This window comes from Lutzomyia longipalpis, chromosome 4 (genome assembly GCF_024334085.1).
Source record: "Lutzomyia longipalpis isolate SR_M1_2022 chromosome 4, ASM2433408v1".
In the NCBI taxonomy this organism is placed as follows: domain Eukaryota; kingdom Metazoa; phylum Arthropoda; class Insecta; order Diptera; family Psychodidae; genus Lutzomyia; species Lutzomyia longipalpis.
The window spans coordinates 1,565,473-1,592,595 of NC_074710.1; the positions used below are offsets into that span (position 1 = coordinate 1,565,473).

The window sequence follows — 27,123 nt, forward strand, 5'->3', positions numbered from 1 at the left end:
TCAGTGAGTAAGGGAATCTTTGTGCGGTACCTTTGTCGGGTAGTTTTGTCGGATTTTCTTTCATAGCATCGCCAACAAAATATTTAAATAACAAATTATTTAAGAAGAGACGTTTCTTTTATCTGAAAAGTAAGAAAAGTAGTCAAAAATTAAATTGAAAAGAAACCGCTAAATTCAAAAATAGGAGTTTAAAGTATCTTTTAACCCTTGGAGGGTTTAACTTTAGCTTGATTAAATCGTCGCAGAAGAAAATCTATTTTTGTACCATTCTGTAATAAATTCTACATCTGTAGGGAAATTCTGTTACTTAAAGGTCTTTGTAAGAGTAAACAGTTCCTTTAAAAGATCACCATGAAACGCCATTTTGGTTTGCATCTGGAAAGCTATTGGAAAGTTAGCGTACTTTCCAGTGGAACACTATGTTATATTGGGTCATCTTATATTTACGCAGAATTTTAACCTCAAAAATATGATATTTTGAGCTTTTTCTAAACCCTTAAGTGACTTTTTTAACCCCGGTCTCCCCTAATAAAAATTAATTAATTAAAAAGAAATCCTCAAAAAAAACTCCCTATTTTCCACTCTGGGATCAGCTGGAAGAACAATCAAACAAGGAAAAAAAAATAACCAACAATGACGTCACCATTAAGTGGAAGAATCGAGTTCTTTGAAATAATGCAAAAAAAAGAATTTCTTAAGCATTTTAAGCGGCAACAAAAGACCGTTTTAACATACATTTTCCCCCCTCCTTATTGGTTGCACTTCTTGATTTTCTTATTCTTCCACTTTTCCCAACACTCCAACCACCCCCAGCTGCTTCCTCCTTCACCACGAAGGAGCTTTTTGTGAGACAAAAGTGCAGAAGCAAAAAGGAAATTAACATATTCTCCATCATCCACTAAGTTGATTCTTTAGCAGGCAGCACTCGCCTCCACCTCATACCATCGTTGCACTTCAACTTAATCCATGGGTAGCTGCTCATCTTGTGAGGGAAATTCTTCACAATCCCCATCGTGTGGTGACGAATGGGTGGTTAAAAGAAAGAAACTTTTTCTCGGTCATTTTCTCCGCATCATTCTGTGTGCGCCCGCCTTTCAATCTCACAACGCGACGGAAGATGAAGAAAAATGAATTGAGATTGTCCCTTTGATGGTGCAAGGATGTAACCATGGCATGATAAACAATTTATATTCATTTTTCTTTCTGCAGAAACATTCACTCACACACTTATTATATGTGGCTGTGACACTCCATCTTCTTCTGCTAGATATATATTTTTATATCTTTGTGGTTGTTGAGTAGCAAAAGTTCTTCTCATGTGGCCTTTGACGAATGATTGCTGCACTTTGAAAAGCAATAAAGGGGAAAAGGATTGCTTTGTGCAAAAGCTGTGGTGTCACACAGCGAATTTGATGTTGTTGATTTCTTGTACGAAAGGAAAGTTTTATTCTCTTTTTTTTTTCAGGTACTGCAGTCAGGATAGAAAAATGAAGAATATCCTGAAGAAAGTTCAGGATTTCTAATTCATAAATAGAATCAGCTTTTTATGAAATTCTAAGGATTCATAAAAAAAAGCTAAGAGAAATCAACTTCAAAACAGACTTTAAGGCAATTTAAATAATCATATTATCCTTTTACAAGAGGTGTTTATTATGAATTAAAATATTCAGATCTTCAAAAATATTTGGATTATTCATTAAAAAACAAATAATTCGACAAATAAAACCCGAAACGTCTTTTTTTCAGAATTTTAGTACTTTTTAGACTTTTTTATTCTCTTAACTGAAGCCATTTTAGAACTAAAAAAAGCAAGAACTTTTTCGGCTTCAATTTAGAACTACAGTGCTTTAAATTTAGATCTATTTTGAGCTAGAATTTAGCACTATTCTGGTCAAAATTTAACACGTTTTAGGCTTCTGCTCTTCAATGTGAGCCTGTTTAAGAATATGAGCCGAATAATATTCTTAAGCTTGAATTTAATACTTTTAAAAAACTTAATTTAGTACTTTTAAAATTTTTTCTCCACAATCTTAGTGAACCTGTTTAGAGCTGAAAAACGGGATAACTTTTTTCGTCTTGCACTCAAAACTTTTTAGCCTTGAATTTACTACTTTCTATGCTTAAAAATTAGAACTTTTAATCAGGAATTTAGTTATTTTTTTGACTAATTTTACACCTTTTTTTAAGTTCTTGCTCCTCAATCTAAACCCATCTAGGATAAAAAAAATCAAGGGATGTTTATTGGAATAAAAAATATTCGGATGTTCAAAAATAATTTGATGATTCTCTTCAATCAAAACAACTGAGCAGATAAACTTGATTTCTCCTTTCCTTATCATGCTCTAATCTTTCTTTGGAAAACTTCCTTAAAATCCCCCTAAAGTCACCCCCAAATAAAATATACAAAATTATCAACGAATCTCTCTTTATTATCTCTAAAAATTTTTTAATTCACAAATCTTCAATTAAGTCTAATCACTAACCTATTGCGTATAAAAAAAGAACAAACACATTTTTTATTAAATTAAAAAGTCAAAAATTGGTTCTGTTCGTCACGGCATTACAAACTCAGAGAGAAAAATGAAATCAAAAATTAATTAAATTAATAATCTTTGGAACTTCAAGGCATCCAATGTAAGGCCTCTTTGTACCCTTTGTTAGGGATTTCTTTTAAGGCACACACTTCTAGTTCTATATGTGGCTAATGTGGAATTATTATATACTATATAGGTAATTGGTCTATGAGGATCTGACTAGGACGGGATTTAAGGACGACGTGAAAGAAAAAAAATACTGGCTGTGAGAAAAAGGAAATGAATCCCCATCAATTGGGTCCTGCGTGCTGCCTCAGGTAGTCTGCAACGAGTGTAGGTGCCTGAAGTAACCTCTGGGGATTCCGTGGTGACAAAACAGCCTGTTCATCTGCTGCAATGTGACTCCAGATATTTGTATGAGCTGATGCTGAACGTCTGTTTAAAGTAAAATCCCTTTTTATTCCCATAAAGGCCTAACCAAAGCTTTTTTGTAAGAAGACGGTTTTCGTTGTTTTTTCTCACTTGCTCCTTGTCAAATTGTGACACGCTGTCACTGTCACTGGCATTTCTTGTTTGACAGTGACAGTGCGATATACAATTTCACAAGAAGCAAGTGAGAAAAAACAACGAAAACCGTCTTCTTAACAAAATGTATGGGTATAGCTTAAAAGTCCTTTTAGGATTCAATTACAAACTCACCTCGGAAGTCCATGAGTTCCGGAAAAAATTGCCTTTGCCCCCATTCTCTTCCCGGACTGCCAACGGCGTACAATGAAGCGCATCCTCTCAATGGCCACAACGACAAAAACAATCGCCCTGAAGGATTTTCTGCGTTTCCGCGATACAACTCCCTGCTTAGATTGAATCAAAGCAAGGGCATTTGCTTCTGTTTCCTGATACGATGCCAGGACAATCATCAGGTAGCGCTTTTGGTGCACAAGAGCCTTCCGGAAGCTCTCAACTCTCAGATATTTCCCAAAGAGATGATTTGCCTGAGAAATTGGTGAAGATTTCTGAATTAAAAACTGACTTTTGGGAAGATTCTGCGGGAGACTTCTTACCCTATCCTCCAGGTCATCCCTCGGTAGTCCCGGAACACCCGTCTCAAGGTCCCTTAGGCGCTTCTGCAGTGCCTCCCGTTCAGCCCCAAGCTGCCTTAGCGTTTCAGCCATTTGACGATTCTCCCGGGAATTCTCCGCCAGCAATGCATTCATCTCCTGGAGCTTTCGCAAAAATTGCTCCGGAACATTATTCTCGAGACTCGCCTCGCGCGATAGCACCTCCGCCAGGCGTACCTCCCTCTTTGCCCCACGCTCAATGTCCTCCCGCAGCAGGGCAACCTGCTCAACCAGCTGATCACGCTCCTTCTCCGCCGCACTCAGCCTTACACGCATCTCCTGCAGCTCCAGACTCGTCTGCACCGCATCGAGACGTTCACGTCCCTGTCGTGCCATCCGACGTGCCTCCGTGTCCTCGAGATTGAGAATACGCGCCTCGAGACTCTCAATTTGCTCCTCAGCATGCTCCAGCTTCTCCCGCGCCACATCCAGATCACACTGCAGGGAATCCCTCTCGCGCACAATCCGCTCAATCTCACTGCTCAACTTTGCTCCGTGATCCCGCTGATCGGCTACTTCCCGATTAAATCTCTCCCTCTCCCGCTCCAGGGCGCTCTGCAAATCCTTCACACGATCCCTCTCACGTTCATTCTGTGCCGTAAGAAGCTTTATCTCACACTCCAACCGTGCCACGTGCTCAGCTTCCGCATCGGAGCGTCGTGGCGAATCAGCCGGGGAGGATTTCTGCAAACTCTCCCGGGATTTACTACGTTGCACCACAGTGCTAATCCTCTCCGTTCGTGCACGCGCCTCCTCGAGCATTCGCTCCATTTCCATTTCATTCTGCAACGCTGTCTCCAGGCGCACACGAAGAGCCTCAATTATCTGGGCATCCTCCTGCTGAACTGTAGCTGAATTCTTCTTCTCCCCCTCAAGCAATGCCTCAACTTCACGACATCGTGCCCGGAGCTTCTCAACTTCCTGCCCAATTTGCGCATTTTGTCGCAGAAGCTCATCATTGCGCTTTGCCTCTGCCTCCAGATTCATCCGTAAATCCCTTATTTCACCCTCAATTGATCCACTCTGTCGCAGAAGTTCCTGCACATTGCGCCGATGCTGCTCCAAATCTTCATCGGAATTTATTTCATCACTCTCAATGGCACGGAGTATGTTGGAATCCAACTGTGCTGAATAGTTCAATTCCTGCTCCACCTGTGCGGCAATTTCCTCAAGCGAAAACGGCTTGGGGGATGATGAATTCTCACTACGATGCTGCCCACGGTGTTTGTCAACCTCCCCACGGAGTTTCTCCGCATTGGCAAGAGCTTCCTGCAGTTCCAATTTGCATTTCTCATGCTGCAAATTCCGCTCAATGAGCTCCTGGCGCAAACTCTCAATCTCCACTTCGAAAGTCTTCTCAATTCGGGCAAAATTTATTGTTTCCTTCTCAAGTTTCGTCAGCTGATCCTCCCGGCGTGCCAGGGAAAGTTTCAGCGATTCCACTTCCTGCTCCAGAAGTTCAATTGTTGGCAATCCTTGGGCATCCTTTGTTGCTTTAGCACGGAATTCCTCCAATTTGGCAATTTCCTGCGTTTTCTCCTTCACATCCGCCTCCAATGCTGCGAGTTTCTCCAGCAGGGCTTCATTGTCTCTCTGACAGCGTCGAAGATCCTCCTCAAGGGCTGCCATTGCACCCACACGGAGACGTAGCTCATCGAGTTCCCGCATGAGTTTATCTCTCTCTGCCACCGTTGCTTCGTAGAGCTTTGTCTTAGCCACAAGTTCCACCTGAAGGTGCGTCGTGTCCCCCGTGGACTTCATTGGTGTCTCCGGGACTTTGAATGTCTCCCCAGCCTTGGGCTCTGCGGAATTTGCACTGTCCAGGTGTGAAAAGTTAATCTGTCGCGGCACAGCTGGATGCCGCGGGCTACTCGCACCCTCCTTGTCAATCAGTGTGAACTCATGGAAGGAATTCGGTAGCATCCTATCATCCCTGAGACGTGGTGTTGAAATGTCCGGAAGACTGCGCTTCTGCCCGGATTCCGGAAAGAGTTTTGGAATGGAAAAACTAAAGGGTTCAGCTGTTTTTCTTGCTAGTTCGGGTTTCTCATCATCCGTTATGGACACCACATCACTCAGTGTCCTCCCACTCAGCTTAGCTGCTTCCTCTTCCTCCACCGAACAGTCCTTGACAAATTTCTCCTGATTCCTCAGCAATTCAGCCAATTGCTTCTCCTTCTCATCGAGTAATTCACGCAAATGATCAATTTCCTCATTCTTATCCGCCAGCATTGTTTCCATGAGATCCGGAAGGGCAAGTTTGTTCACCATCTCATTCTTAATCTTCTCCTTCAGCTGCTGATTCTCCTGCATCCTCTCCTGAAGCTCCTGCTCCAACTTCTCAATGCACTTCCCATCAACTGGCTCACGTGCCAGCTCCACTTCCTGCCGCTCAATTACTTCACGACTCTGCTCAAGGTGCCCCTTTAGGGTGACTATTTGCTTATCACGACTCACAAGGGTCTCCCGCAGGCTCGCCACTTCCGTCTGCGCCAGAGAAATTCCCGCCAAAAAATTAATTTCTTCTTCTTTTCCGTGAAAAGTTAATTCTTTTAATTTTACCTGCAAATCATGGACACGAATATTGAGATCAGACGTCCCTTGACGATGAATCTCCTCCGCACGATGCCTCTGCTCATCGAGGCGTGACTGCAGTGATGATATCCTCACCAATTGCTCAGACATTCTCTCCTGCAGGGCATCCCTTTCGTGTTGCAATTCCTGCATTTTCATTAAAAATTCACTCACACGATTCATCCCAAAAATTAACTCGCCAGCATCCCCCGCGTGTGTTTACCAACAGTAGGAACTACACTGACTAACTCCCAGCATACACACACACGTGAGATCCCCAGCGAGATTTCCCAACTCTCAACCATAAACAAATAATAAAGTAAAATTTTATTTTTAGCCCATTTTTTTTCTTCCTTCACTATACGCAAGAAGAATCATTTTATACATCACAATTACCCAAACTTTTTGGCTTCAATTGCATCCAAGAGTGGGGGTGTGGTGTGAGTAAAAATCCCAGAAGTGAGTTCCAGGAAATATTTGAGGCATCTGGATTTATTCAATAAGCAATGCACCAGATTTATTAAGCAATTTGTGATTAAAAAGAATATTGAAGAGTTGAAATTTCAGTTTCAATTTAAAATAAGCTAATCTGCTGCATAACTGATTTAGACGAATAGATATATTATAAAATAAATTTTACTAATTCTCAGTTGAAAGGTGCCTGATGAAGTACTAATTTGGACGTGAAAAATTAGCCAAGACACTTTTTACGATTAAAAAGAATAATTTAAATGTTTTTTTTTTTGTGTCGAATAGAAATATTTCCAGTAGTCCAAATCAAGCTTTTCGTAGATTCGATATCGAATTTTTCGAACCTAAATATTTCGATAAAGATTTTTTTAATTTCAATATTTGTTATCGAAATGCATATTCAATTTTCAAAATCAGAAATTGATTTTTTTTTAAATTTTCATCCTTTTTGCGATTTTTTAAATAAATATAGTTAATTCTTTCGATATAGAAATTTTTGAATTTTCAATATTAAAAGTTTTCAAATTAGATATTTTGACTTCGAAAGTTTGGTGCTTTCAATTTCCTCAGTTTAAATTAAAAAATTCTCTATTTATGTGAGTTTCCAACATTGAAATTTTCTCATCTTTAATTTTCAAAATTGCTTTTGGAACTTTCAAACGTTATAAGTTTTTAATTTTCAATTTTCTCAAAAAAAAATTTAGAATCTATTTATTTATAAAAATTCTTAATATCGAAAATTTTGAAATTGTAATTTTCTAAATTGAAATTATTTCTATAAAAAATTGTAATAAAAACGAATTTTTCCAATTTCGACATTATATAAATTCAATTCCAAAATCTTGAAACCCTTGAAACTATCGAAATTTTAAAATTTCGAAATGATGAAAATTTTCAATTTCGAATTATCGAATTTTTCCAATTTTATAGAAATTCAATTCCGAAATTCTCGAAATTTTTAATTTCGAAATGATGAAAATTTTCAATTTCGAAATTACCGAAATTTGAATTTTTCTAATAAAAATTTCCCTTTTTTTAATTTTAAATCTTTTTAAACATTCAAATTCAACGGATTCCAATAAATTTTAAATCCTATTTTCAATTAAGAAAAACTCCTATTTTTCGCATCAAAAATCAATTTGATTTTGCAACATTCTTGTCCTTTTGAGCTTGCTCTTGAGACTCTCATGAGTACGTTTTTCCCACGCACTGACTTGGGCACATTTAGAAATGTGGCAGAATGCCAGGAGAAGAGATTTGTGCTGATGAAATGTTAATGGCTAATGTATCAATATTGTACTCACCGCAAAATTTGCCCTCACTCCGGATATTTGCATTTCCAGGTCATGGATCCTCTTGATGGCCGCCTCCTCGGCGCGACTGTGCTTCGCCAACTTCTCCAAAATCCTCTGCACCTCATCCACGGGCAAGAGGGATGCTGTTGATCGTGGGGAAACATCTTCGGACATGGCAACTGCCACCTGCCCCCGAATGGAAACATCCTCCGATGGACTACTGCAGGATTCCGAAGCAATTCCCGCATGAAGGGACTCAAGGGTTCGCGTTTTACGCTCAAGCGCAACCTCAATATCCCTCAGCTGTGCCGCAAGTTGCTCCAGCGTTGCATTCTGCTCCTGCCCAGCACGTAATTGACGCATTTGCTCCTCAAGCTGCTCCTTACCGTCCACTTCCTCCCTCAAGCCCTCCATTTCGAGCTTTAGCGACTCAGCGGCACTTGTTTGTGTTGCAACGAGAATTTTAAGCTGCTTCACCGTTTCATCAGTCACACGTTCATGCGCCCCTTTAGCCTCCAGCTGCATCTCAAGGTCCGCAATACATTCCCTGTGCTCAAGAATCTTCTCCGTGGCAAGCCTCAGTTCACCCTCAACTCTTTGCTTCTTCTCTTCGCATTCATTCAGCAACATTGACATTTCACGCAGTTGATTCTCAAGGGATTCAACCTGAAAAAATCCCGAAAATGATCACCGTCAGAGACCTTTTGGGGATGCTTGGAAAATTCCTTTAAGGGGGGTCTCTTGGGCAAATTGTTGGAATTTACATATTTTTAATGTTTTCATTTTTCTTAAGATTTTCTTGAACTTGGTTATCCAATGTTGGTTTGTAGCCTAATTTTTGAAGAGTAAGAAAATCACTTTTCGTCATCTTGTAATTTTCCTCAAAACACGAAGGTAGGTTTTCTCAGGATCTACTGGATGGATTTTGATGGGGTAAAAAGCAAATGAAAGAGGAAGCATTAGCGGAGAATGTACCGGAACAGATTTGTGAATTTCGACTCAGACGCTGACAAAAGTCAATAAGAATATTTATCGACATTTCTCAGCTCCTGAGTGGAAATTCAAAATTCTGTTCCGGTACATTCTCCACTAATGCTTCCTCTTCCATTTGCTTTTTACCCCATCAAAATCCATCGAGTAGATCCTGAGAAAAACCTACCTTTGTGTTGGCATCGCACCTAAGATGGCGGAAAATGATTTTCTTACTCTTCAATAAGTCTTTAAATCTGACCAACACCGAAAAACCAAGTTTAAGATAAATTACAACATTAAAAATGTGTAAATTCTAATAGATTTTCCAAGAGATCCCCCTTAATTGTCTCACACACATACACAGCAGAAGCACGCGTCCTTGCTCCTTTCACTTCCTGTTCTTACTCACATCAATGACGATCACAAAAATAAAAGTTCCCCAAAGAAGAAAAAACTTAAAGCGAACTTCATGCGATTTTTTTTTCTTGCAAATTTCGCCTTTTGCCAAGAAGGAGATCATTTGGTGTTAGAAGCACGCAAAGAATGATCATGAACGTGTGAAGAAATAAAGAAAAGAAGAATAGAGAATGAAAGGATGATGTTCTCACCTCCTTCACAAGACGATCATGCGTTGATCTTTCCTTATCGCGTTCACGCAACTGTCCTGTTAGCTTTTCAATTTCCCGCGTAAATTCATCACGCTCCACTTCACGTTCAGCCGCTTGTTCCTCCAAAAATTGCCTCGTAGCTCGCAATTGTTTGTCTGCTGCATTAATCTGCGCATTCATTGGGATTTGTTTTTTGGTTTTTTCATTCACAAAGTTTCATTTTTTTAATGAATTTTTCTTTTATAATGGAAAGAAATGTGAATTTTTTGTGTGAATAATCATGCAAGCAAAACAATGCCATTTTATTGATTTATTAATTTGTTCAATACAAGCTGAACTTTTTCATCAAAGACACTTTAGATTTTTAGCCGGGACACACACGAAAAATAAGGAATTTGGCTGAAACTATTGCACCACTTTTCCATATAAAAAAATCATCTTTTTTGCTTTTGAATCACACCTGGTAAGTCTTTGACGAAATAGCATTGTTACATTAGAAAAACGGATAAGAAAATACTAATTTAGCATAGACACACACCATTTTAGTAAAGCCACACACGCAAAATTAATATAATTCCACAAAAAAGCATTTTTTCCACAGAAAAAAGAAAAAAATGAAGAAGTTCAACAGAGAGAAAAGCAGATGAAAGAAAATTAGGGAAAAACAACAAACAATAAATTACCTTATCAATCAATACCACATCCTCTTGCTTCAATATCACCGTGCCATGTGTCTGCTAGAGAAAAGCAAAACAAAAATGTCTCTCTTTACCCTACAAAGTGCTGGGTTAGAAATGCAGCAAATTCATCTGCTTCGTGATCAATCAACCCCATTAAATTCTACTTTAAAAAAAATTAAAACTTCTTGCAGTGAGGTAAAAATATTAGCTGCAAATCACACGATCTAATGGAATCATTGTGCAAGGATACGTAAACGTGCTTCTCAAAACAACCATTAAATCCTTTAAAAAATAATTTTAAAAAAAGTGCAAAATTTGTCAGAACTTACTTGAGACTGAAGATCATCACGATCACGCTTTTTCTCCTCCTGATGGCGATCCCCTTCGCGACAGAAATCCTCAATAAGCTGCACGAGGATTGATGAATTATCCGCTGTTGCCACATTTGGGGTATTACTAAGGATTTGCTTTGCCTTCTCCTGTAATTCCCCATAAGACAGAATAGGTCTACCCGTTTGATGCATTGACGTACTGGAGCTTGATCCAAAACTGCCGAAAAGATTTTTTTAAATTCAAAAATTCACTGGACAACAATTTAGCCAAGACACACTAAAAAAAATTGAATTTGTACGTCATCTTGTGATTTTGCGACTTTTCAACAGAACTGCCTTAAAACACTAAGGTAGGTTTTTCTCAGGATCTACTGGATAGATTTTGATGGGGTAAAAAGCAAATGAAAAAGCAAGGATTAGCGGAAAATGTACCGGAACAGATTTTTGAATTTCGACTCAGAAGTTGAGAGAAATCAATAAGAATATTTATCTACTTTTCTCAGCTTCTAAGTCGAAATTCAAAAATCTGTTCCGGTACATTCTCCGCTAATCCTTCCTCTTTCATTTGCTTTTTACTCCATCAAAATCCATCCAGTAGATCCAGAGAAAAACCTACCTTTGTGTTTTGAGGAAAATCAAAAGATGGCGGAAAATGATTTTCCTACTCTTCAATAATAAGTCTTTAAATGTGACCAACACTAGGAAATCATCTATTTTTTTAATTTCACCCTTAAGTTCTTTTCGAATTCAATTAACAGTAAATAAATAAAAGTTCAAAAACAACGATAATTTTTACTCACCCTTCACTCACTGTCTCGCGGCGACCTTCAAGAGCAGCCACATGATCTTTAGTACTACTGAGTTCCTGTAGGAGGCTGTCATGACGACTAACCACTTCCGCCAATTCTGCAACCAACCCTTTTCTCTCCTCTTCTGACTTTACGAGACGATTTCTCAGCTCGTGAAGCTGCAAATTAACCTCCCCCGCACGTAGGGCATCAATTGGTCCAAAAATTGGCAAACTATGTGTCTCTGAGGCATCTCTGTACTCGCCATTTGGCAGATTTTCCACCAGTGACGAAGTTTTGGTAATTTTATTTCGTTTTATTGAACTCTTCAGTCCATCTTCCTCTTCGCAACTGTCATCCTTCCCTGCAACACCTTGACGGGCCTTTGCTAAATCCTCAGATAGCTTCAGCAGGTACTCCACTTCCGTATTGAGAGAATCAATGAAACCATCAAGATTGAACGTTGCCTGCTCCTCATTATCCCTGGCATTGCTGATGAACTTCACAAGACTCGGATCTTCGACTAAATTCAATATTCCCCCCACATCTGGGGCGAATTTTATCCTCTTCCCCACCTGCCCGTCCTCCCCATCGGTTGACTGGAGTGTCTCATCGAGTAGTGTTCCCCCCACATTTGCCAATTGCTCCACAAATGACTTATTGAGATCTTCCTCATAGACAACGCAGTACTTTGTGAGGCCAACCAAGAGATTCCGCAGCGTCCCCGAAATCTCACGCAGATTATCCCTCTCTGTGACAATATCCTCGAGATCCCGATTGGAATCATATGCATTATTTCGCTTCTTCTTCCTATTTAGCTGCCGCTCAAAATCACTCTTAACACGTGACATCTCCTCCTCATGCTTTATCTGTAGCTGCGTTATCTCCAATTTATTTTGTGCCGTGAATTTCTCACGAAGTAAAATCAACTCTGGCGGCCAATGGCTATCCGCTGAGGAGGATTCCGAAAGGAGAGCCTACAACGCGCAGAGAAAGAGGAGAATTGATAGAACTGTGGTGAAGTGAACGAGCAGCTAAATCAATTCCAACTGCTTTTTAAATTCATCCGCATCAACACTCTTTTATCATTCAATTTAATAATTCAACATCACTAACCCCACATACAATACAACGTAGCCACTTTCCCTATTCATTTATGAGACTCCCTTCCTAAGCAATTCATAATATTCATTCACACAGCCACAGAGTGTAGCAATCACAATGCAACAAAGATCATCGTATTTTGCAGCAAATTGATAATGTTTGAGAAAAAAAATCTGTTTAACCCTTTTGCGTACATTTAGTCATATGTAAACCTAAAAACATTTTATTTTCCCTTTTACTTAATTAATTTGCTTTTCCAACATCGAAATAAGTTAAATTTATACGTAAATCTGGTAAAAGAAGACGTTATGGATATGTTTCAATGTTTCACGTGGACACTAAAGGGTTAAAGTTTCAATAAAATATGCGCAAAACGCAATAAAATAAGCAGAATTCAGTTAGAATTCACATAATGTGTCTAAAGACTTCAAAATGTTATAAAAACTTCTTAAATGAAATACATGGAAAATGCATTTAATCGCTCAAAATGTCATTGAATCGTTCAAAATTCGAAACAAAATGTTTTAAAAATTATATTAAATCTCTGAAAATATTACTAAAATGCAAGAAAACGCGTCTTAATTTTAAATTGATTAAAATGCCTTATGATTGAGTCAGTTTAAAATATTAAATTTGAAACGTACAAAGCGTGATTAAATCGCTTTTAATGGGATTAAATTGCATTAAATGCGATTAAATCATTTTAAATGCCATTAAACTGCTAAACGAATGAAAATGTACAAAATTACTCAGAACAGACGGACGAGGCATTTTTTTTGACAACCGCAAAAGAGAAATTTTTTTGACACATAACATAACCAAACTTTTCTTTTATGTGCAATAAAAATGAAATTTTTGGGTGCAATTAACGAAGAAAACTCTCAAGAAGGATGCCCGTGAGGCTATAGAATATGAAAATTGCGAAAATCATTTAGAATATTTGGAAAAATATACGAAAAAATGTACAAAAGAGTAGAAAACCGATAAACCACGTAGAATTTTCGAATGTTTTCTATCATTGTTTTTTTTCTGAATTAAATTAAAAAATATTCAACTAGATTTTCCTAAAATATAAGTGTTAAAAAAGATTTTAAATAAATTTTTGTCTTCTCTTCCTTTTTTATATCAAAATTCATTTAAAAATTCTATGCTAAGTGGTAGATTCTGATACAAATCCTTTCTTTTCTTATATTTCGTTACTTGTAAGATTTTTGACATTCTCGGATAAATCTTATAAGATTTTGACATTTTTATTACTTTTTTTAATCGCGTTTTTAAAGATAATTACCTTTCCAGGGCTCGTTAAAAATTCTTCTGACTGTTTTCTGAAAGAACAAATTCTTTGTTTTTTTTTATAGAACGACAATAGAACCTTTTTTTAAAAAGCCATCTGTCAAAATCTTAAAACAACTTTTAAGTTGGTAAAATATAAAAGACATTTTTTTTCAAAATCGAGCCCATTGTTTTTTTTTTTTTTTTGAAAAATCTCCTTAATATTTTCCTAAAAAAGTTTACCTAAAAATTTCTTATCTTTTAATCTTCTATCTTTCTTTTTATCTCAAAATTCCTTTAAAAATTCAAAACTTTTTAGCTAATTTATAGTTGCATTAGGAATGTGACACACTGCTCTTGTAAACAATATTCCATTAATTCTGGCAGACATAATTTTAAATGCTATTTAGACGCAGCACAAAACAGCTCGAAATATCAACTCTGTGCGTGTTTTTTTGAGACATTTTATACCTCCGATTTGTCTCATTTCCTCAATTATTTCTCACGCACGCGAGCCAAGAGCAAAATATATTTCTTCAGCTCTTCCACGACACTTAATTTTGTTGGTAAAAATACATTTTTATCGCCTTTTCCCCGTGACTGATTGATGTACAACATTCCTCCCACTCAAGGTCAAGAAGATCTCAATTCTTTTTTTCCGCCAAAATTATTTATTAATAAAATATAAATTCAGCATGAGATTTTGGTGGGAACTTTTTTGTTTCTTCCAAAGCCATATGGCATGAAAAACTACACGAATTTTCTTTTTTTTCCGCATTCAAATTAATCCCCAAACATCACGCAGTTCATTGACTTTGTTGCGCGTTTATTCTTTCACATGCACGCACTTTTCTTCCTTTTTTTTTCGTTTTACTTTCCCAACCTCCCTCGCACAATCCCACTCTCTCATCACCCAGACACAACACACATACTGTCTAATATATATTTTTCTTTTTGCCAGAGCAGACGAAAGACATGAGAGGAGATTTTATGGAGAAGAAGAAAAAAAAGCCGGATGTTGCAATGGAAAGCCCAGCATGGAGGGAAAAATTCGAGGAAACAATGAAATTATTTTTAGGAATAAAAAGCATTTTGAGGGGAAAAAACTCCTTAAATGTCCTTTAAAAAAATACCTCCTGAAGGAAGTTGTGCACGAAAAAGAACCACTCAATTGATGAAATGATAAAATATCGCACAATCAATGAAATCATACCAAAAGACTTTTTTTTTTAGTGAACTCTTTTGCTTCACATTCACCGCGATCACGCGATCTCCACAACTGTCCACGCGATCACACAGAGAATACCCGAAATTCCCGTGAAAATCCCAAAAGAAGCGGGTCACACAGAGAATCAAAATAAGCACTCTGGCATGACTGAACGCACTGAGAGCGGGAATAAAACTGTTGGTGATCTCTCTTCCCCTTTTTTTTTTCAAAAATAGATTCATCTCCCTCCATTCCTGGTTCACAACGAGATCATCATGCGCGTAAATCGCATCGAAAACTCCCCCAACTCCACAACTTCTTATCTCCTCTAGCCATGCAGGCGATTTCCATTGACGATAAGGTATGATCTTCAAACTCATCCATAGAGAAATTCCTTCTTGATGATCTCATGGCTTTTTGGCACAAAGTTTCCCATCCAAATCATCTTTCTTCCACACGCAAAACAACATGTCCAAAAAGTAAATGAACTTCTCATTTGGATGGCATCTTATTTATAAAATGTGCATTACGCACAACAGTGCGGTGGATTTGCATTTGAAGAAAAAGCAAAAAGGGCTTTTCCATTTATAAATATAGATCATCAGCCATTCCCCAGTCTCTCACACATTCATCAAATGCCGCAAAGTCTAACATACATGAGAGGGCAAGACCTCAATGTAACGAGTGGAGATTTTTTTTTATTCTTTACAAAAAATAAATAAAAAGAACAAAAAAAACAGCAAAAGAAATTATAAAGAATTCACCGAGAACAAGATCAGTAGTAGAGTTGATCACTTTTGCAATATAAAAGAAATTCTAGATTAGAGATGGAAGATTTAGGAAAAAGCTCATGTGCTAACTGATGTGCCATCTAGTGGCGAAAAAATTACAAAAAGAAATATTCTGTCATAAATTTCGATTCTGACAAAAATCTTTTATTTTCTAGAAGCTCTAGAAGGCTTCTTTTAAGGGCGGTCTCTTATGAGAGACAATGAAATTGAATATTTTTATTTTTCTTGAGGTTTTTCTTAAACTTGGTTTTCCAATATTGGTTACATTTGTAGCCTAATTATTGAAGAGTCAGAAAATCATTTTCCGCCATCTTGTGATTTTCCTCAAAACACAAAGGTAGGTTTCCTCAGGATCTACTGGATGGATTTTGATGGAGTAAAAAGCAAATGAAAGAGGAAGGATTAGAGGAGAATGTACCGGAACAGATTTTTGAGTTTCAACTTAGAAGCTGAGAAAAGTAGACAAATATTCTTATTGACTTTTCTCAACTTCTGAGTCGAAAATCAAAAATCTGTTCCGGTACATTCTTCGCTAATCCTTCTTCTTCCATTTGCTTTTTACCCCATCAAAATCCATCCAGTAAATCCTGAGAAAACCTACCTTTGTGTTTTAGGGCAGTACTGTGGAAAAGTCGGAAAATCACAAGATGGCAAAAAGTGATTTTCTTACACTTCAATAATCAGGCTACCAATGTAACCAACATCGAAAAACCAAGTTTAAGAAAAATGACAGCTTTCCCAAGAGACCCCCTTAAATTGTAAGCAAAAGAAAAAGAAAAGATTTTCAAGAGAATCTACCCCGTAGTTTGACAAGAATTCTTCTATTTGGAATACCCAATTTTTCTTTTCCTTTATTGTGTAAAATGTGTCTTGTTAGTACAAATTTTTTAGACCTATCGGGTTGTATTCTGCGACCAAGAAATCTTTGAAATGGTTGAAATTTCATAACAAATTCTTGAAATATCTAATGTATCATGGTCACAGAATATGACCCATTATATCTTTCAATTCTTTCCCACGAAATATCAAACAAATAAGAAAAATTTAAGCCGGAATACCAAAATCTTTTCTATTATGGCGCAAAATGTGTCTCGGCTACGTGGTCTAAAAGTAAAACTTTTTAGACCTTACAAATTTTCCAATTTTTTGTTGTTGTGAGAATGCCAAAAAACGTTATAACTAACGAATTGTAAGAAAAAAAATATTTTTTGCCAGAATCTTTTCCATCTTAAAATGTTTAAAAGCATTTTGTTTCATTTTAATATTTTCTTAATGAATCTTTTATCTTTTATCTAGAAAACTTTTAACTCTTTCCATTCTTTTAAAGGATTAATTTCCACAGAAAAAAATTCATGCAAAAATAAGAAAGAGAATGAAGTCAAAAACACCAAAAAGCACTAACCTGAATGTTTTTATCTAATTCCATGAGAATATCCTGCCGGGCGAGATTAACCTGCTCCTTTAGCCTCCTGTCGTACTCTGCCATGATTGCGGCTACTTCATTGCGCTCATTGTTAGTCTCATCATTAGTCTTCATGAGCCACACCAGACAGGAGATTTTTTTTTTGTTATTAGGGAGGAGGTTATTTTGTGTGAGATTCATGCCCACAGAGATCACAGAGAAGAGAACACAGAGATCAGGATACACAACACCCCAAAAAAGGATCACAAAAAAACACGAAATCTTACCATAAATTCATCCTCCGCATACTTTGCCTCGAAACGTTTCAACTTTTCCCGCAAAAGACGTTCCTTTTCCTCATGAATCTCCGTCATTTTTGCCATTTTCCGTTCATAGTGCATCCGGAGGGTACTCAGGGTGGCTTCTGGGCTCTCTGGGGTCTTTCTGGGTGATCCACTGACACTTGTTGGGGTTATTTTGCGATGTGTTGGACTTGAATACAACTCATCTTTGTACTTCATGGGCAGCGGCTCCACCGGGAGGACATCCTGATCGGAAAGATCTGAATTTGTGTCATCCCTGTGACTGTGCTGTGAGAAAATCTCCTCCGAATATTGCTTCTCCAGTTCTGAGCATTTCCTCTCAAAATACTGCCGTAGTTGCGTCATCTCCACATCCTTCTCCTTCTTCTCCGCATCCAGACGATCAGCCAGCACCTTAATCTCCGCCTCATGCCGCATACGAGCCTTCTCAATCTCCTGCGCGAGGAAATCATCAAATTTCTTCTGGACCATAAAGAAAATTCGCAATTCATCGGCCGAAAGGTACTTCTGGAATTGCTCAATTTGCTTCGACACGGGAACAGCGAGATTCGCCTGATCACGCACCTCATCCAACTTCCTCTCTTGACTCTCACGATCCACGGGGAAATTTCTCTCACTCTCCTCATCCGTTTCACTGACCAGATCAATCGAGACCTCCGATAGGCGCTGACTTTCGAGATCTCGCGGTCTACTTGAGCGCTGCAGAAGATCCGCTGTCTCTGCCAGTTGCTTCCGCAGTTGATTCACCTCAACAACAAGACGATCACTCTGTGATTGAAGATCCTCACGTGCTTCCGTTGATTGCTGCAGCGATGTGGTTAAGCTCTCAATCATCTTATCCCGTTCGGCGATCACATTTTGAATGTCCAATGCTTGAAGCTGAAAATTCCCCAGGAAAATTAAGGAAAATTAGCAACTCAGTAAACAAATTTTGTCAATAATTGATCAATTATTGAGCAATTATTGAGCAATCAATATAAACAATAATTGATTAAAAAAAAAGATTGACTTAAAATTGAGCTGAGAGTGATCATTAATTAAACAATAATTGATCAACTATTGAGCTCAATATTGAGTCAATATAGCTCAGCATAAATGATCATTTCTTAAGCAATCAGAATAGACCTGAGTTTGATCAATTAATAAGCCAAAATTGATCAATTATTGAGTCACTGTAGGTCCAGAAAGATCACCTATTGAGCAATCACAAATTGACCTGAAATTGATCAATAATTGATTAACTATTGACCTCAATATTGAGTCACTGTTGATCAATTTTTTGAACAATCAGAATTGACCTGAAATTGATCAATAATTGATTAACTATTGACCTCAATATTGGGTAACTGATGGTCAATTTTTTTGAACAATCAGAATTGACCTGAAATTGATCAATAAATAACTAATAATTGATCAATTATTGAGCAATCAAACTGATTAACAACAATTGATCAATAGTTGATTAATCCATGATCAATATTGATTGAGTTAAAATGGATTAAATATTGATACTATCAATATTGATTGATCAATAATTGAGCATAAAGTGATCAATTGATTGATGAAAAATTGAAGAACAATAATTGGTCAAACTATATTCAATAATTGATTGTGTTATAGTTGACTCGATATTGATAGTATCAATATTGAGTTAATGTGGGCCCACAAAGATGATCAATTTTTGAGCAATCAGAATTGACCTGAGATTAATCAATAATTGACCAATGATTGATCAATTGATAGAGCCTAATAAAGAATTCATGTAGTTCCGCAATGATCAATTTTTGAGCAATTAGAATATGTAGACCTGAGATTAATCAATAAATAACCAATAATTGATCAATTATTGAGCTGAATATTGAGTTCATGTAGATCCGCATAAATGATCAATTATTGAGCAATCAGAATTGACCTTAGATTGATCAATAATTGACCAATGATTGATCAATTGATTGACTGGCTCAATTGATTTATCAATTATTGATCAATTATTGGTTAATACGGTTGGTTTAATCGTGATTGAGGCATTATTGTACATACCCTGTGTAGGTACTCCTCCTGCAGTGTCCTGTATTCCGTGGAATTCGTAACGAGACTCGCAGAATCCCTTTCGGACATTGGGCACTCCTTCAGTGAATCCCTGCGGGAGAAAATGGCAGAAATAGGAAGTTCTCGTCCACCTTCCCAGATATCCTTTGCCCTCGCCTCAATACTCATTGCCTCCTCATCGTGCGACGACGTAACTGCATCATCCTTCTGACTTGTTGGAAGTGAACGCAGTTCCGGGCTTGTGGATGGGATGGGTTGACTGAAGAAGGAATTGCTGGACGTTGTTTTTCGCAGCTCATTCTCATGCGTTCGATTAACTGTGTGCACCTTTAGCTTCTCAATTGACTCCAAACTCTCAAGGGCATGTTCGGATTCCTCCGAAATATCCTCCAGAACTTCCTTACTGTACTCCAGACATCTCTCCATTGGCCTAACAACCACATCCTGAACTTCCTCTTTCGGGGCTTCCTTTGGTGGAGACTCCTTCCCACCTGCAGCGTCTCTGTGACTTGTCACCACCTCAATTACCTTCTCACGAAACCTCTCAACTTCCTCCTGAGCATTCTCAACGTGCTCCCCATCCAAGGAATCCAGTGGATCCTCCTGAACACTCACTTCAATTGAATCATGCGTCACCAAGACTTCCCCAACGGATTTATCCTCCTCAACACTATCATCGGACATTTGGCCACTCTTCGCAGGCTCCTCAGCACTCTGACTCTCCTGCCGTTCTCGCAAATCCTTCAAGCTGACCTTTTGATCATTCAGCAGAATCACATCGTCCTCCTGCTTCTCCGAATCCAATTCATTCAGCACAGCATCCAGTGAATCCATCTCACTCTCTGGGCGAAAATGCTGCGCAATCCGCCCACCAGACAGCTCATCGTCCACATCAAACCGTGACGGTCCTGGTGCATCCAAATCAAACAACTGCCTCCTTCGCAGATCCACAACTTCCTCCCCATGCTCCGCCGATGTACTCCCACCCGTGAGAACTTCCTCAATATCCTCCTCAATTCCTCCGGATGGAATCTCCGAATGTACCTCTGATTTTGTCTCTGACCTTGCCTCTCTACCCCCATCAGCTGCATCACTGTCACTCCTGGACATTTCCAGGGAATTGTGGGAGATCTCCTCACCCGAATGGTCTGACGATGAGCTTGCACTGTCTTTCTTGCGATTCTTTCGTCTCACATAGGCAGCCAACTAGAGGCACCAAAACAACAAGAAAAAAAACACAAAGAAAAGAATTTTATTAATGTAGTGATGTAAACACAACATTGAGTGAACTTTGCAAAATGCTTGAGAATTTACGTTGTAAAAATAAACAAATCGAAGGTATGTGGAAGTTTGTACGTTGGGACGACGATGCAGAAGCTCAAGGAACGTATAAAAATTCATCGAAATGAGGTTATGTTTTAAAGGTTCGAAGCTTGAGAGGAATTTTAGTTTTAGGAGCTTTATTTTTCTTATTGAAAATTAAAAAAAAAATAACACTGATTGTAATTTTTTTCATTAAATAGAATTAGAATAAAAATTCTCTGAAATATATTCTTCTTTTAGTTGTAAATTTTCTTTAAAAACTCTGACTTTTATTGAAATTTTGAAAAATTTGCTCTGGAAAGTTTCATCTATTACTAAAAATATCTAATTGGGGCTATTAATTTTTCTTTTGTTCTGAAATTATAAAAATTCTCTATTTGAAAATTTTCCCTGATATGGAAATTAATCAAATCAGATCTTGAAAATTTCAAAATTGTTCCTGCGAAACTTTCTTCAAACACTGAAATCTTTGAAATATTTTAAAATCTTTTTGAAATCTTTATTTGTTAAAGTTTTTCAAAATCTTTCTCTGAAATTTTCTTTTTCATCTAAATGTAATATTTCGTATCTGTGAAATTTACTTCTGATAATGAAATTATAACATTCAGAGCATGATATTTTCATTTTTTTATTTCATTTATTCAATTTTAACTGTGAAATTTTCTTTAAACAAGGAAACCTATGAAGTTTTAATGCTTGATTTTTTCTTCATATATTGAAATTTTGAATTCTTATACTGAAATTTTGTATTCTTACACTGAAATGTTCAATTCCACCAATGAAATTTTCAATTACAGACTGAAATTTTTAATTTGAACACTGAAATTTTTAATTACTGCCTGAAATTTTCAAAATCAACACTGAAATTTTCAATTCTAACTCTGAAATGTTCAATTTCAACACTGAAATGTTCAATTCCAACACTGAAATTTTCAATTACAGACTGAAATTTTCAATTACAGACTGACATTTTCAATTCCAACACTGAAATTTTTAATTATTGTTTGAAATTTTCAATATCAACAATGAAATTTACAATTACTGACTGAAATTTTCAATTTCAACACTAAAATGTTCAATTCTAACTCTGAAATTTTAAATTCCAACAATGAAATTTTCAATTCTAACTCTGAAATGTTCAATATTGAAGTCCTAAATCTTCTTTCGCAATATCACCTATCTATTAACTTTTCGACTTCAATATTTACTCAAGACACAAATCAATTTCACCTGTATTCGCTGAAGAAATTGTGTTTGAATTAATTTTTTAAGAATGAAATATGAGAAAATTCTCCACAAATTGGCATGAATTTCAATCTAAACACCTGTGCGGGGGTGGCGTGAGCGCTTCATTGCAATAAAATGATCAATATGGGGTAAATAAACATTCTGATAAAGAAAGAAAAAGCTGAACACGCGCATTCCGGAAAATCTGGCCTCTCATCGAGCGTCGTGGGAATCAATAGCCCAATTTTTTGTGTGCCACCGTGACGTCGTTTTTTTCTTCTTCTCTCTTTGCACAACTGAGAATTCCTTTGGTGAGATCAGGAGGTGATTTTACGCGGTGGAAATAATCCAAACAAATCCACATTTGAATCTCTCCGCAATGTGTGATTGGAAAGCTCTTGTGGGGAGGAATTTAAAATTAAAGTCTGCATGTAGATGAGACGTCTGAGGGCACGGAGAGGGTCATACGGAGAGAGATTTGTGGCGCATCTATTTGTGGAACTCCCTTCTGGGCGCGTGGAATCCATGATTTTCTCCAAATGAGACTCGCAGAATTTTCTTACTGTGTGTGCGAGTGGAGGAGCTCCCGCAAGAGGCACTCAAGTGTGGCGCACACACACCGAATATCGCTCTCAATTTCCTCAATTCATTGACTTTTATGATGATCTCCGTTGATTGTCTCGGTGCCAGTTAATTGAAGATTCCCTCCCTGACTCAGGAATTTCATTGTTTATTTTTAGAGAAGAGAAAATGCGCCTCTTAGCGCCTCCAAGTGCATCAATACTCCACGCACTTAAGTGTGCCCTCATTTGGGTACTCCCAGAGATGTCCCTGGAAGGTCTTTTGTCTTCCGGATACAACAAGGATTCTTTGGGAAACAATTCCTCAAAGGATTTCACTTCAAAGTTATTTTTTAGCCAATTTCACGGCAAAAACTCGAGAGTTTTGCATCAAGTCTGCACTAATACATCTCTGGGATGTATTTGCATTAGATAAATCCTATAAATAGCCATAAATAAACACGAATTTTGACCATTTTCCCCAATGAATGCAAGATGTTTTCCTTATCAATGGCGATCGCGGTGGGAAAAATGTCTCGAAAAATGGGCTTACCTTCCCTTTTCCAGCTTCAATTTTCTCCTGACGCCCACTCATATTGTTCCCACATTAAACTCAACACTTATTTTCAACAAAACATTCACATTTATTATGCAAAAATATCAAATTTTAAAATAAACTCCGCACCACGAACCGCATACGCCATTCACTTTGACAGTTTATTTTTTGACAATTTCCTTGACAGTTAATTTGAATTTTTGAAAATATTCGTTAATCCTGGGAGTTTTTCTCATGTTTTTTTTTGTGATTTTCCTTCATTTTCTCGTCCAAAAAAAGCCGGAAAAACTAATAAAAATTCATTGAAACTTTCCTAGAATTGAAGATTTATATACATTTTTTCCCTAAAAAAAGCAAAAAAATCAATTAAATCTGTGTGAAATCCAGGATAAATTTCTGCCCAATGAATCCCTGGAAGGCCATGGCATTCCTCAGGGCCCCCTGAAAGTCCTTGGCGGGAACAATCTTAGCCCGAGGTCCCTGTAGATCACCCTTTTCAATGAATTCAATCAAATCCCGAAACATTTCACTCCTTTCCGGTGAATTGAGATTCTCCCTCGTCCATCGTGTCATCCAGAAACCCCTAAATGCGATATCCTTGAAGATTAGATGCCCCGTGGGTACTGTTACGGGTTCCCGAGACATCCCACCGTATGTCACGACAACTCCTCCATCTGCAACATGTCGCAGCATCTCCAGCGAACTCTTCCCGCCAACGCAGTTGAATGCCAATTTGGGCTTCTTCACTTGACCACTCTTGAAGAGATCCGTCGTGCGAACTTCCTCTTCCGTGATAATCCAATCAGCCCCAAGATTCGTAAGGAAGGAACGCAAATCCTCAATTTCTGCTCGATTCCGCACAATGCCGACACTCTTGAAGCCCCATTTGCGACATAGTTGAATCACAACCTGCCCCACGGCACTGTTGGCCCCATTCTGGAGTACTGTGTCCCCAGGTTTGAGCGCCACAAAATCCCGCAGCATCCGGTAGGCCGTTGGAGGGTTGACAGTTAACGTTGAAGCTTCTGCTACGCCCAGTGTCTTGGGGACACGCAGAAGAGCATCCTTTGGGTAGTTGGCATACGTACACCACGTGCCAATGCCCGTCTTGAAGGGTATCACACGATCCCCAATGGAGAAGTTCTCAACACCAGCTCCAAGCTCTACAATCTCACCCAGGCATTCATTTCCTCCCACCGCCGGAAGTGGAGGCTTCACAGGGTACTTTCCTGCAAAATTAGATACTCCGTTAATCAACGGTGCCCCACTGGGGTACAAAGACCAAGAAGTAACCTTGGATTGTGTTGATATCAGCTGGATTTATGGGCGCTGCGAGAATCCGCACGGTAACCTCGTTGCTTTTGGGCGATTCCAGCTTCTCCTCAACGCGATTAACCACATCAGCTGGCTCTCCGAATTCCTTGTAAACCAATCTTGTGGACAGGAGGGTCATTTGCCGCCTGGCAGTGGCAAAATTCCCAGGAAATCTTTGGAAAACACGAGAAAAAATCATCTTGTTTTGATTTTCTCACTATCACTTCCCCTTTGGATAAAACGTCAAAACATTTGGATAATCCTGGATAACCGGCTTTTTGTGTCCCAAAGTGCTTTGATTTTTCTCCTTACAATTTTTCCTCAAAATTTCCAACATTTTCTGTGTTTTTCCTCCAAATGAAAATCATTCTAAAATGAACAGTGAAAGTGGAGAAGGTAGAGGGAGAAAATTCGAGGAATGGCATCGAATTTTCAGCTCTGCAAAAAATGAGTAAGTATTCAATAAACTCGCTTTGTTTATTAGCTAACTGATATTGCAATTGACTACGAAAATCAAATTCCAGCGAAGAGCGAAGTTGTATTTTGGGAATGATGCTAAATGATGAGAATTTCACATTAACTGATTCTAATCTTGAGAATTCCGCAACAATAACGAAAATGTTCCTAAAGCCAGAAGATCTTCAAGGCATAATTCAAGATATTCAACACAATAATGACAGTAATGAGGAAATAACTCAAAATGATTTAGAAGATTTATTCAGAGAAAATATCCCACCAACTGTTGCACTCCAAAGCTCCCAAAGTAGTTCACAAGCATCAGAAGGGAATGGATTGGAAGCCAAAAACTCCGATGGGAGCATTGAGATTGATTTTGGGCAATTGGATGAGATATTTTCTCAATCACAAACAAATGATATACCCTACGAATCAATGAAGAGTTACAACAGATCCTTTGGCAATACTCAACCTGAATCTCAGCCAGAAAAGGTCAGATATGAACCATCTTGCAAGAATGAAAAAGTTTCCTTTGTGAGGAAAGATCCCTTCCTGCCGATTGAGAGAAATTCAAGAATAGATCCATGGAGGGAATCCATATCGGGAACATCTTCAAATCATGAATTTACCCAAACAAATGATACACGAAAACCCAAAAATGACTTTAAAACAGCTCGAAAGGAGCTACAAATTCAAAATCTCATAAAATACGGCAAGGACACGCGTTCAAACATTACAGGAGTCAAGAGAATTGGTTTAAGTAAGTCTGCTGTGCCAAAGTATGATCCCGCTGAAAGTACGTTCCGGAAGAAGGAAACAAAGGTGAATACATCGCAATCGTCGCAATCTGATGATGAAATACCTGAACAATTAAAAAATATCGATCCGGAAATTGTCGAGATGGTCAAACGGGAGATTATGATGAAGATTCCCGAATTAGATTGGAAAGATATAATTGGATTGAATTTTGCAAAGACCATCATTCAGGAGGCTATTGTACTGCCAATGCTTCGTCCGGATATTTTTACTGGACTCAGACGGCCTCCGAGGGGAATTCTTTTGTTTGGACCACCCGGAACGGGAAAAACTCTAATTGGAAAATGCATTGCATCGCAGGCTAATGCGACATTTTTCAATATATCCGCCTCGGCACTCACATCAAAATGGATTGGGCAGGGTGAGAAGATGGTTCGGGGACTTTTTGCAGTGGCATCAGCGCAGCAACCTTCAGTGATATTCATTGATGAAATTGACTCATTGCTGTGTCAACGCTCTGAAAGTGAACACGAAAGTTCTCGTCGATTGAAGGTATTTTACAATCCTTTTATTACTTTTATTTCCTTAATGAAACATGATGTATTTTGTAGACGGAATTCCTGATTCACTTGGATGGTGCAGCTACAAATGAAAGTGAACTCATTCTCCTTGTTGGTGCAACAAATCGTCCCCAGGAATTGGATGAAGCCGTAAGGAGGCGATTTGTGAAGCGTCTCTACATTCCCCTTCCAATTCAGGAAGCTCGACTGGAAATGATTAAATCCCTCCTGTCTACGGTGAAGCATAATTTAACGCGGGACGAAATGGTGTCAGTTAGTCAACTCACTGAGGGTTTTTCGGGTGCTGACATGAAGTCACTTGGTCAAGAGGCATCAATGGGACCCGTTAGATCTATTCCATTTGATAAATTCAAAAATTTCTCCAATTCAGACCTCCCTCCAGTTAGCTATGAGGATTTCAAAACAGCCCTCAAATGCGTTCGAGCTTCCGTTTCTTCCGCTGACATTGAGAGCTACCTCAAGTGGGATAAGGTTTATGGATCCAGTGGAGCAGGGGGTTGATATTTAAGGGATTTTTATTAAATTGAAAAGAAATTAATTTCCATGAGTTTATTTTTTAATAAAATCTTTTTAACATTCTTAAAAAATCTAATTGATGCTAATTCCATTTCATCTTCTACTAAAATTGTAAGAAATTCATTAAAATTATTAATAAAAATTGTTAAAACAAGGAAACAAAATAAAAATCGCCTTATCCGATTTTCCAATAAGAAACCTAAGAAACAGATCCAAACGAAGTAAACATTTGAATCACAAAATTCTTAAACATTCAAAGGTTTATTCGGTTCAGCATTTTTTTCCTAAAAAAAAATCACAAAGACGTTTCAAAA

The 27,123-nt window shown here is 38.0% G+C and overlaps 3 protein-coding genes across 11 annotated transcripts; 1 reads left to right on the forward strand and 2 right to left on the reverse strand.

Moving 5' to 3' along the window:
* Window positions 1-2,408: 2,408 nt before the first annotated feature.
* On the reverse strand, window positions 2,409-23,297 carry LOC129795437 (pericentrin). Of its 9 annotated transcripts, none has more exons than XM_055836705.1 (13): window positions 23,184-23,297; window positions 19,512-20,726; window positions 17,436-18,350; window positions 17,149-17,277; window positions 11,385-12,349; window positions 10,582-10,801; window positions 10,256-10,306; window positions 9,573-9,740; window positions 8,002-8,658; window positions 6,215-6,373; window positions 3,596-6,139; window positions 3,234-3,526; window positions 2,409-2,969 (listed from the first exon to the last, which is right to left on the reverse strand). In XM_055836705.1, exons 1-13 carry the CDS (start codon window positions 23,223-23,225, stop codon window positions 2,825-2,827), a joined length of 7,503 nt encoding a protein of 2,500 aa, XP_055692680.1. In that variant the 5' UTR covers window positions 23,226-23,297; the 3' UTR covers window positions 2,409-2,824. The 9 variants fall into 9 exon arrangements, with proteins under 9 accessions (XP_055692680.1, XP_055692679.1, XP_055692682.1 ...); XM_055836704.1 differs by having other exon boundaries at window positions 10,256-10,309; XM_055836707.1 differs by lacking the exon at window positions 17,149-17,277 and having other exon boundaries at window positions 10,256-10,309.
* Window positions 23,254-24,741, reverse strand: LOC129795637 (enoyl-[acyl-carrier-protein] reductase, mitochondrial). The gene is made up of 2 exons (XM_055837090.1): window positions 24,480-24,741; window positions 23,254-24,415 (listed from the first exon to the last, which is right to left on the reverse strand). The coding sequence occupies exons 1-2, from the start codon at window positions 24,697-24,699 to the stop codon at window positions 23,553-23,555; spliced, it is 1,083 nt and encodes a 360-aa protein (XP_055693065.1). The 5' UTR covers window positions 24,700-24,741; the 3' UTR covers window positions 23,254-23,552.
* A 13-nt stretch (window positions 24,742-24,754) lies between these two features.
* Window positions 24,755-26,980, forward strand: LOC129795527 (fidgetin-like protein 1). Its single transcript, XM_055836910.1, has 3 exons — window positions 24,755-24,951; window positions 25,025-26,264; window positions 26,324-26,980. The coding sequence occupies exons 1-3, from the start codon at window positions 24,875-24,877 to the stop codon at window positions 26,792-26,794; spliced, it is 1,788 nt and encodes a 595-aa protein (XP_055692885.1). The 5' UTR covers window positions 24,755-24,874; the 3' UTR covers window positions 26,795-26,980.
* The last annotated feature ends 143 nt before the right edge of the window (window positions 26,981-27,123 follow it).